This window comes from Merops nubicus, unplaced genomic scaffold (assembly GCF_000691845.1).
Source record: "Merops nubicus isolate BGI_N331 unplaced genomic scaffold, ASM69184v1 scaffold32480, whole genome shotgun sequence".
Lineage (NCBI taxonomy): Eukaryota > Metazoa > Chordata > Aves > Coraciiformes > Meropidae > Merops > Merops nubicus.
Window position 1 is genome coordinate 2743 of NW_008584601.1, and position 10896 is coordinate 13638.

Sequence of the window (10896 nt, forward strand, 5' to 3'; positions counted from 1 at the left end):
TACTCCTTCAGAAAAGGAGAGGCCAAGGAGCAACACTTCAGGGGGGAGAAAAGGTGGGGGGTGATAACAATCCCTAATAGGAGAAAAAGAAGGAAAGATGGGCATAAAAAAAGGGCATGTAAGTATGCAGTGAAAGAGCAGAGGGCAGGCAAGGGATAGATGAAAGGAAGAACTAGTGATACTTTATTTCCTCAACGTGTTGAAATTCAGGTTACCTGTAAGTCATTACTTAGGGGGGGCTCTCCAAGCCTGTTGTAAAGTTACTTATTTTTTTGGTGTTGCTACTTATTTGTAGTATCTGGAGAAATTACAATGTAATCTCAGAGCCCAGTTAAATCCCCCACTCTCGAGTCTTTCCTTGCCCTGTTGACATTCCAATGCCACTGACTCCAGCCTTTTTTTAGAATTCTGAAAAGCAGAGTGCTGCTTCCCTTGTGTTACTGGAGGCAGGAGCACGGGCAGGGGTGTGAATGCTCCTCTGCATGGCTGGGACCTGCCTTGCAGCTGGAGCTTTGATAAAGCTTCAGTCTGTCCCCTTGGCCAAATCCATTACAAATAATGGCAGCTGGTTTGCTCCTTGTTTCCCTGCTGCATGACCCAACAGGGTTTTTTTTAACTCTCCTGTTTGATGGGTTTTGGTTTGGTTTTCTTTTTCTTTTTTTTCTCTTTAATGCCACCTGTGTTTTACTTAATTCTTTCCCAATTGTTCTTCTAGCTGATTATTCAGCCTCTGATACTGAGCACTGTTGGAGGAGGATATTAAAAAGTAAATGGAGCTTGATGCCTGTTACAGAACAAAATGAGTGTTTGCCATTCAAAAATATTCAAAGCTCAGTTACAGGAGGAAAAGGGCTTAAGGAAGTCCTGACCTGATGAACTGACTTGCTTTTTAGTTGCTTTGTGTTGATTTAGAAAAAAAAAACAACTAAAAACACCCACCAAGACAAAAAAAGACAAACCATCACACACAAAAATGACTCCAAACCAAACAAAAAAAAACCCTGACCAAACCCTGTAGTACTGTTTATAATTTGATTTGTAATACAAAATAATTACCTGAAAAAAATGCCATGGCCTGTTGAAAGCTTTCCCCTGAGATGCCATCTTCTGCACAGGTAATTAAATAACCCCTGTCAGAAGGACAAGCTGAGGGACTTGATGAACTCCTGCACGTCGTGGCTCAGTGCTTGTGTGCTGCCAGTGGGACTGGTGCCAGGAGAAGCTCAGAGCCCACAGCCCAGTTACACTACCCTTTACTTTTAGAGCAGCTCAGTCTTGCCAGTAGATGATTCTGCCACTGCCTTTTATCTGTGATGTTCTGTGATCCTGCCACACCCAGGAGGATGTAGCTCTCCTGCAAGCCTTGCAGCACTGGTGGCAGGTGACCTCTGTGTCCTGCAGGTGCAGAACGCAGGGAACAAGCTGGGGAGACGCTGTGATATGTGCTCCAATTATGAGAAGCAGTTGCAAGGCATCCAGATTCAAGAGGCTGAGACAAGAGACCAGGTGGGATTTCTTTTCTAGCTTTAGCAAGATGTCTGCAGCTATTTGAATGAAGGATGCAGTGAACCATCTGCTGGTTTATTCCTTGGTTTTAATTGAACAATCTTGGCGTGCTTAAAATCTGGATAACTTCTGTTTCATTGACATAACTGGATTTGTTACTGATATGTCATCATGAGCAACACATGTACATATTTCTTAAGGATTCCCCTTGGAGAACTGCTTTCTCCAGTGCTATCAGACCATGTTGTAAAGGCACTCTTCTCTAAAAAGTGTTGTGCTCATGCTGAAGTCAGTATCCTTCATAATTTATATTCTAAAATGCTTGTCGTGCACTAAATTCTGTTGTCTTTGCTGCTGCAAGAGTTCTTAACAGCAAAGGAAAAATGAGAGGCCCTCATCCCAGCAGCATAAAATGACTGTAAAGGATTGGAGGATGTTTGTTTCCTGCCATCTACAATTTTCAGATGGGTACAGAAGGCATGAGTCACGTTCTGTTTTGGAATAAATGATTGAAGTCATTGCATGGCAATGGGCCAGTGCAGTTTGATGTCCCATGTGTCCTTAATAGGTGTTTGAGAAGAACAACAGAGGAACTTCTGCCTCACGTAGGGTTTGGAGGGATTTTGGTTTGTGGGTAGGTTGTATTTGTGTTCAGGAAATAAATGCTCCCCAAAGAATGGCAAATGAAATCTTTGTGCTGCAACAACCCAGGTGAAGAAGCTGCAGGTGATGCTGAGACAGGCCAATGACCAGCTGGAAAAGACAACAAAAGAGAAACAGGAGTTGGAGGATTACATGAAACAAAGTGCTGAAGACTCTTCTAATCAGGTACAAGCATTTTGTAACTGAGGTGGTGGGAATTGGGAAGTGCTGTTCAAAAGTGTGTAACAACAATCCTCATCTCCTGTTAGGCACCTGCTGTAGAGGCAACAAAAATGAGCATTTCTAGGGTCAGTCACCCTCCACTGAGTCTGCCACAGTTTCTAGAGGAGTCTGACATGTATCTAATATCATGTTAGCCAATTCTGACCCTAAAATTTAATCTGGAAATCTGCTAGTGAGGTGGTAACTGGAATTTGAGGAGCATTTGAGGGTTTTTTTTGACTTGTATATGAAAACATGCAAAAGTAGCCCTGTGTTCTTGGTCAGTCCTTGTCAGTGGACACACCATTTCTTCTCATCAACACTTGACACCCAGCTCATGGACTTGTGGTGAAGACATACAGTTAATGAGTAGCTGAGCAGGCAGTAACAGTAGTTGATCCAAAATAAACATTAAAATTCCTTAAAAAAATAACCCAGTGAGAAGACTTCTCAATCTGAGATGTGTACATAACTCTCCTGGGAGATTGGAGCCAAATAGGATGTGTGCTTGCCATATCTTTAAAAAAAAACAAACACAAAACCACCTCATCATCTTTGGCCTATTAAAAATGACAATGTTAGGTAGCTGCTGTGTAGAAGACACTGAATTTAATTCTCAGGCTGGAAGACTTTCTCTCTTCCCACCCACTCTTTTATTCTTACTAAGGAAATTGTAATCATGAGACAAAGTCTGTTTTGGATGACAGAAGTATGTTTATACATTTGTTCTTTTGGTTGTACCAGGGTGCTTTTAATTAAGATATGCTTAATGTTACTGTTCATCATGTGGTGTTGTAGCAGAACTTAATTCTGTAGGTTCTGAAGATCTGTGCTTTCAGGGAAAGGTACAAAAAATTACTTTACATTAAAGAAAATGCTGAAAATATTGGTTATTACCCAGAGCTATTGCTCTGCACTTTCCCTTCTGAGCTGACTTACATTAACATTTGACTGGAATGAACAGTTTATTTGTTGTTTAGAGTCTGTAAAATTAAATATAAGTATATTATTGGTACAGAAATCACAACAGAAAATGCCACAGCATCTCCTTAGTGACCTGAGCTGCTTTACCACTTTGATAAGTTCAGTGTTAACAGAATAAACTTTAGTGGATGAGTCTGAAATGTCAAAGTGTGTATGAGTAATGACAACAGGCAGGTGAACATCAATGGTTATTTCTTCTTCAGAATCTCTTTCAGGCTCTCCATCTTCCTCTGTGTGGGTTTTCTTTCTTTTTTTCAGATCTCTTTGCTGATGGCTAAATGTCAAAAGTCAGAGAACTTCCTGGGTGACCTGCAGCAGGCATTTTCTCAAGCAAAGAGGAGTGTTCAGGAGCAAATGGTAAGAGGCCTGAGGCGTGGGGGTCACCTGAAGAGCTGTGTTTGTCTAACCTTTGGAGTGAGTGTGTCTGTGAGAGGCTTTGTCTGGCTGGAAGGAGCTATGCACCTGAACGTGTGAAGGGAGCTCTGGGAGCCAGTGCTGGCCCTGGAGCAGCTTGGAGGGTCAGCCTGGCACTCTTCCTGTGAATGCATCTTAGTGTGGAGATGACATTCCATGCCTGCTTGGGGTCTTACTGCACCTGAAATCTGAAGGCAGGATAGATTTTCTCAAGACAGTTTGCTAGGATTTGTCCCAAGCACTAGTGAATGTTGTCTTGAGCCTTAGAGAGAAATCCTCAATGTTTTTAGATGTCAAAATATCAGCCCTAACACTCAGGAAGAGGTATGGATGGGAACTTGCTTTTAAAAAATTATTATTATTTTGAGAATCTTGTAGGAATTAAGCCAGAGAATAGCCATAGGGCCTCATTTTCTAGGGCAGAACAAAGTCTAACTTCTCTGGGGCAATTTATTCCCCTCTGTATTAAAATCAAGATTGTAGAATCTTGATCTAATGCTTGATCTGATCAATGAACCATGAGCACAGTTATTCAATGGGTAAATATGGAAGAAATGGGAGACTAACAATGCTGGATTTAGCACTTGCTTCCTCCTATCTGCCTGTACAGCTAAGATTGCTCTTGCCTTTATTTCTGGTGCATAGCCCAGGCAAGAGAGAACTGGTTGTGTTGATCCACACAATGATTTTGTTTCCTTTCTATACAAAGAATATCAGTGCACCAGGCTTTTGAAAGCAGCAATGGTAAATGGGGCATGGAGAGATCTGAGCATGACCCTAAGTGAGAATTTGTTCTTGTCTTTGTCTCAAAGGCTGTCCTGACACAGTCAAGGGAGCAGGTTTCAGAAGAGTTGGTGAGACTCCAAAAAGATAATGAAAGTCTTCAAGGCAAACATAGTTTGCATGTGTCTTTACAGCAAGCTGAAGATTTTGTTCTACCAGAAGCAGCAGAGGTAAAACATCTTTAAACCATTAACACAAATTAACTAGATCTTGCTGGAAAAAATCTTCTTTATGAAACACTGACTCAAACAGAGCAATGAACAATAATCTGGATTTTTAACCCTGTGAGTCTGTGATGTACAGAGTCAGCAGTGGGACCACTGTGCCATGAGCAGCTTCAGGGTGTGGGTAGATGATAATAAAAGGAGTTAACTGTGGCCTGACTGCTGTGTTGTCAGTAGAGCTGGGCTTTATTCCAGTCCAACTGGCTCAAGTTGCATTTTCCAACTGGACACACAAGTGTTTGGTCAGCATGGCTCCAATGTAGATATTGATTCAATAAACTGAGCTAAATCAGTCACTCTAATTTCTGTCCAGTTAAGACCAGTAATAATGTTAAATCTTGCCAACCTTTTCCTGGCCACTCCCTTATGCTCAAGCATGTCAAGCTGGAAAAGTTGTGGGGGGTGAAGGGTCACGAGCCTGTGGAGACACAAATCTTCAACATTCTTCCTTGACTATGGCCAAGCAAACTGTGATTCTGTTTTTATACCTTGAGACCTGTGGGGACAAACCCCAGAGCAGCAGAACCTTGGCTTATATGCTGATAAATACAGTGCTGCAGGAGCATGATCCTAATCCAAATCTTTCCTGATCCTTCCTTCAGGAGCTCCGTGAGCTGATTCTAAAATACCGTGAAGACATCATTAGTGTGAGGACAGCAGCAGATCACCTGGAGGAGAAGCTCAAGGCAGAGATATTATTCTTAAAAGAACAGATTCAAGCTGAACAATATTTGAAAGAAAATATAGAAGAAACTCTACAGCTGGAAATAGAGAATTGCAAAGAAGAAATAGGTGAGCAGGGGTAAAACTGTCCCAAAATAGGTATATTAGAAAATAGAAAGATAAGTGAAGACTTGATTTTGTGATAAATACTTCTCTAAATTTTAAATACTGTCCATTTTTTGGTAGCAGCTACACTAAAGCTGTGTAGCTGAAAACAACTGCAATTAATTGTTCACCTTTAAGGTACCTTTCATGTTAGCACATGCTTAATTCTCCTTTAAATATTAACAGAAGTGAACAGGGTGCATCCACCTCCCTGTGGTTTTCTTGCATTTAACCTTTAATATTCTTGATTTTCAGCTTCCATTTCCAGTTTAAAAGCTGAACTGGAAAGAATAAAAGTGGAAAAGGAACAGGTAAGGAGCCCTTTCACCAAGGGGTTTTTGTGGCTTTGTGTTTTTTTAGACTAAGATTTTTTTTCTGTGCTAGTTTTATGAGTGACACTGTGTTGCTGTCTTCAACATCAACCTCTTCATATCAAGGGAAAATGAATTTTCCCACCAGCCTTTGAGGTGGCAGTGACACTTGAGAGATGTTATTGTGTGATGTTTAGTGTGCCCAGTGTTGGGAGGGGAAGATCTGAGCTAAGGAAAGTCCTGAAAGATGCAGTGTTGCTGTTCCTTACCTTGTAGACATGTGGGGTGCTGGAGGCTGGCTCCTGGGGAGATAAGCAGCAGGAACACCACTCTGTGTTTGCCCTGACACTGTACTGGGCACTCTCAGGCTACAGTTTGGTGTCTTCCAAGAGTGTAGATGCTCCTGTGGGGTCACTGCATCTGTGTCACTGCTCTGACTGTGCCAGAGGAGACAGGCAGGGGTGTGCCTGGAGCTGGGGGGGGTGTAGGACTGTAGGACTGCTCATGGTTCTCTTCCTTTGAAGATATTTTGTCTGTTTATTGATCTGTAACCCAAATACTGGGCTGACTAATTCCTAACTGATATTAGGCTACCTAACAATAACCTAAATGTCAGGTTTGGATGTTTCTCTCCAGCTCCAAAAAAGAATAAATAGAAAGAGATGTTATTTAGGTGTTTTCTCTGCCCCTAGGAGACATTATTCAGGTGCATTTCTGAGTCCTGGGGATTATACTTAGGCTGTACTTCTTGTAAGGAGCTGCTGGAAGAAATGGAAACATCAGGAGGTTTAATTAACACTTTTTTATTATTATTTTTATTATATAGTTGGAAAGTTCTTCGCAGGAAAACCTGCAGCAGCTGGAGAGTCTGCAGGAGACAAAAACCACTCTAGAAGAGCAGCTGAAGAAGGAGACTGCAGCAAAGGTAGCTCTGGTGTCTGGGTGTGAAGCACAAGTGTGTCTGTTGTGGGGATCAAACCATGATCAGAGAACATGTCACTGCACAGGGGGGAAGATTGAAGCCTGTGAGTGTTGGTAGGAGTCTGGCAGTGAGACAGTGTCCTCTGCTGAGGTGGTGGTACTACCTCAGGCTTTGGTCACATTTCATTAAAACTTGGCAATCTGTGTTTTTAGAGATCTTTAGACATGTTAAAGAGGCTTTTTTATTCTTTCACCAGTCTAATGAGGATCTTGGTGTTAGCCTCTGATTTTGCAGTTGGGAAAACTGAGGTGTAGAAACAGTGTTTGGTTTCATTCCTTGTCTGGACTCTGGGAAGAACCAGGCTACCAGGCTTCTTTGCTCTAGTATCATGCTTTAATCAGTTTATTTAAGCTTCTCCCTTTTTTTTTCTTCTGTTTTAGTTTAAGCATAGCCTAAAGAATCTTTTTCTCTTCAGGCAAACCTTGAACAGCTGGTATTTGAAGAGAAGAATAAAGCTCAGCGACTGCAGACTGAATTAGATGTCAGTGAGCAAGTGCAGAGAGATTTTGTAAAGCTTTCTCAGACACTTCAGGTAAGGGGAATGCAATCAGCTTGTAAAGTGCTGCTTTTGTTTCTTTACTTCTCCAGAGCTGTGTAAAATCAGAAGTTGCAGTTGTACATTCTCTCATGTGGGTATTTCTAATTTGAAAGTAACTGGTATAATAAACTGATCAAGTGTTCCTAGTATAATGTCAGCATTAAAGCCTGTTGGGGCTTTTACTGTGATTACTTGATTCCAACCAATCCTCAGCAGCAAAGATAGACAATTATTGTACTAAAAGGAGCCATAAATGATGGTACCTTTAGTGTTCTGTTGTCCATCTCCTGTTGTTTTTCCAGTATGTTGCTTTCATAGCAAATCATTAGGGTGCAAACACTTGAGGACAGAGTAAGGAACTTGTGCTGTTTGATATGAATATGTGACAGTGAAATTCAGCAGAATTCAGAATACACATTCTTTGAGTCAAGTGTCCAGGTTTGTTTGGAAAGCTAAAACAGGAATGTAGGATATTGTTTGTTAGTTTAGCTGGGTGGACAATAAGCAACTGTCCTCTTTTGCTCTGCCTGTTTCTGGAGGAGTCCACAGGACAAAGGAGACTGTTGAATTGTCCTAGCTAGTGAAGCTGCTTCTTGTTTGCCAGCATCCTCTTTTTTTGAAGTCCTGCATGCACTTGTTTGTGCAGTTCTTGGAGTCCAAACCATGCACTGCTTTGAAGGTCTCTTCCAGAGCTTGCAGGTAGTTGAGCAGTGAGCTCAGCAGCAGTGTGGGAGCTCTGTGGTGTGTTTTCTTTCTGCCCCTGAGCAGTGGGGCACATTGGGCTCTCAGCACTTGGTGCTTTCAGCTGAGACAGTGGTTTTTGTTATCTCCACCACAGGCAGCACAGGGTCCAGAGGTGAACCCCATGAGGATTTGGGTCTCTCCATAGCCAGGCAGGGTCCTGTCCTCCTCTGGCCTTGTGGTGAGGTGTCCACTGGTATCAGCAATAGGGAGGAAGGGCTAAAAATCAATGAATCACTAGCTGGGAGCTTAGAACTGAAAGCCCAGATCCTAATGCAAAGAACATGAAAGTTTGAATGAAAAAGGAGGAAAAAAAGAAAAGTAAGAATGAGTCTCTGCATTCATTTCAACACTGTGCTGCTGGGCACTTGTTCAGCATGTAAGAAAAAGCTTCAGATGGATAGTGGGGAAAGCAGGTGACAGGAGTGAGCTTGGGGATGGGATGTGTCCTCCAGGAGCCTGGAGCTCTGGTGCTGAGAGGGCTGCAGGTGTGCTGGGCAGGGCTGCACTTCATGGTGTTCTTTCTGTGAACATTTCCATCACCTCACCCATGTCCCCAGTCCCCCTGGCCAGCGTGGTGTCAGGGGCTGGCATCAGGCACAGCATGGGGTGACAATGGCCACCCAGACAGTGGCTTTTTAGTGTGCAAACACAGCCACCTCACATCCTTGTCCTCCCATCCTTGGCTCTGACTGAGGCTGGTGCCCCTTCACCCCTTGCACATCCCAGGCAGGGGTGCTCTGCTGCTCACACAGGCTCCAGGGGCCAGATCCTGGTGGTGGGTCTGTGCCCTGGGGGTCTGAGCAGCTCTGTTGGTGGATGTTGGGTCTGTGCTGGGGGGCTGAGCAGCTCTGTGGGTGGGTGGTGGGTCTGTTCCTGAGGGGCTGAGCAGCTCTGTGGGTGGGTGGTGGGTCTGTTCCTGAGGGGCTGAGCAGCTCTGTGGGTGGGTGGTGGGTCTGTTCCTGAGGGGCTGAGCAGCTCTGTGGGTGGGTGGTGGGTCTGTTCCTGAGGGGCTGAGCAGCTCTGTGGGTGGGTGGTGGGTCTGTTCCTGAGGGGCTGAGCAGCTCTGTGGGTGGGTGGTGGGTCTGTTCCTGAGGGGCTGAGCAGCTCTGTGGGTGGGTGGTGGGTCTGTTCCTGAGGGGCTGAGCAGCTCTGTGGGTGGGTGGTGGGTCTGTTCCTGAGGGGCTGAGCAGCTCTGTGGGTGGGTGGTGGGTCTGTTCCTGAGGGGCTGAGCAGCTCTGTGGGTGGGTGGTGGGTCTGTTCCTGAGGGGCTGAGCAGCTCTGTGGGTGGGTGGTGGGTCTGTTCCTGAGGGGCTGAGCAGCTCTGTGGGTGGGTGGTGGGTCTGTTCCTGAGGGGCTGAGCAGCTCTGTGGGTGGGTGGTGGGTCTGTTCCTGAGGGGCTGAGCAGCTCTGTGGGTGGGTGGTGGGTCTGTTCCTGAGGGGCTGAGCAGCTCTGTGGGTGGGTGGTGGGTCTGTTCCTGAGGGGCTGAGCAGCTCTGTGGGTGGGTGGTGGGTCTGTTCCTGAGGGGCTGAGCAGCTCTGTGGTGGTTCCCTGCAGGTGCAGCTGGAGAGGATCAGGCAGGCAGACTCCCTGGAGAGGATCCGGGCCATCCTCAACGACACCAACCTGACGGACATTAACCAGCTCCCCGAGACATGACCCCCTGCAGGGCTCCTGCCCTGGGGCTTTTAACTCATCTTTAGAGCAACCTTAATTATTTAACTCTAACCGAAAAGAGCAGAAGACAACGAGAGGGGAGCCAGGACTTTTTAAGTTTTGTTTCTAGAGGGGGAAAAAAGGTTTGGCACTGGGCAGGAAGAGAGCACGAGGGTGACTTGCAGTGTGGGAAGAACTCTCTAATGGGAACACTAACGAGGGCGGTGTTGTCGTGTTCCACCGAGTGGGATCAGTCCCCACCTTCTGAAAAACTTCCCCTCTTTCAGCCGACTCCCTAACCTAATCTAGAGTTTTGGAACGTTTTACCCCTTGTCTTTCCCTCTTTCCTTTCCCCCCCCTACTACTGTGATCAAATTAGCTGCTGGAAACCATATTGTCCCTCCAAAACATTGAAGAGCAAAGTGGTTGAAGTTTTTCTGTTTGAATAGTCAGTAACAGTATTCAGCTAGCAGAGAGAATGAGGTGTAGAGTATGCTGTATGAATATTTTATATTAAAATATGACTTTATTAGCAGGACACTGGATATTGATCTTATTTCATAACTCAGTACTTTATTTTTTTTTTTTTTTTCTTTAAAATTACCATTGACTTCCTGTTGAAGAATCCTGAATGCTGCTGAAATGTGGTGGACACGAGGGAGCTGTTGTGTCTCCTGGACAGAGAAATCCTAATCCAAAAAAAAAAAAAAAAAAAAAAAAAAAAAAAAAAAAAAAAAAAAAAAAAAAAAAAAAAAATATGTACTGAGAATTTAGCTCCTTGAAATTTTTCCTTTTCATTCTGAGAACTTCAAGAAAAGCACAAGAAATGGACTGTTTTGTAACCTCTTTTCACAAATGTCGTGTAGACTGTGGAGCTGCAACCGGTTCGTTCTCATCTCTGAAGCTGAGCAGTACCTGTAGATCCCTTTGCTGTGGAAAAGAAAAAAAGGTGAAACAACAACAACAGCAACAGGCAGCTGGTGAGGCCACAGTGCATTGTCTGGGGTTTCTGCAGGTCTGCTTTGCTCTGGTGGCTGGCGTGTGGTTGGAGCTGCCAGCTTTGC

General features: G+C 44.3%; 1 protein-coding gene across 1 annotated transcript in view; it reads left to right on the plus strand.

Annotated features, from left to right (window-relative positions):
• Window positions 1-10370, plus strand: part of RABEP1 (rabaptin, RAB GTPase binding effector protein 1) — a gene marked incomplete at its 5' end in the record, with an annotated part of 11547 nt that extends 1177 nt beyond the window's left edge. The window contains 9 exons of the mRNA XM_008944560.1: window positions 1402-1506; window positions 2218-2334; window positions 3613-3711; window positions 4581-4721; window positions 5378-5567; window positions 5859-5914; window positions 6741-6839; window positions 7312-7428; window positions 9734-10370. Coding sequence (XP_008942808.1) covers window positions 1402-1506; window positions 2218-2334; window positions 3613-3711; window positions 4581-4721; window positions 5378-5567; window positions 5859-5914; window positions 6741-6839; window positions 7312-7428; window positions 9734-9835 — 1026 coding nt within the window. The remainder of the gene's footprint in view (window positions 1-1401; window positions 1507-2217; window positions 2335-3612; window positions 3712-4580; window positions 4722-5377; window positions 5568-5858; window positions 5915-6740; window positions 6840-7311; window positions 7429-9733) is intronic.
• Window positions 10371-10896: the final 526 nt, after the last annotated feature.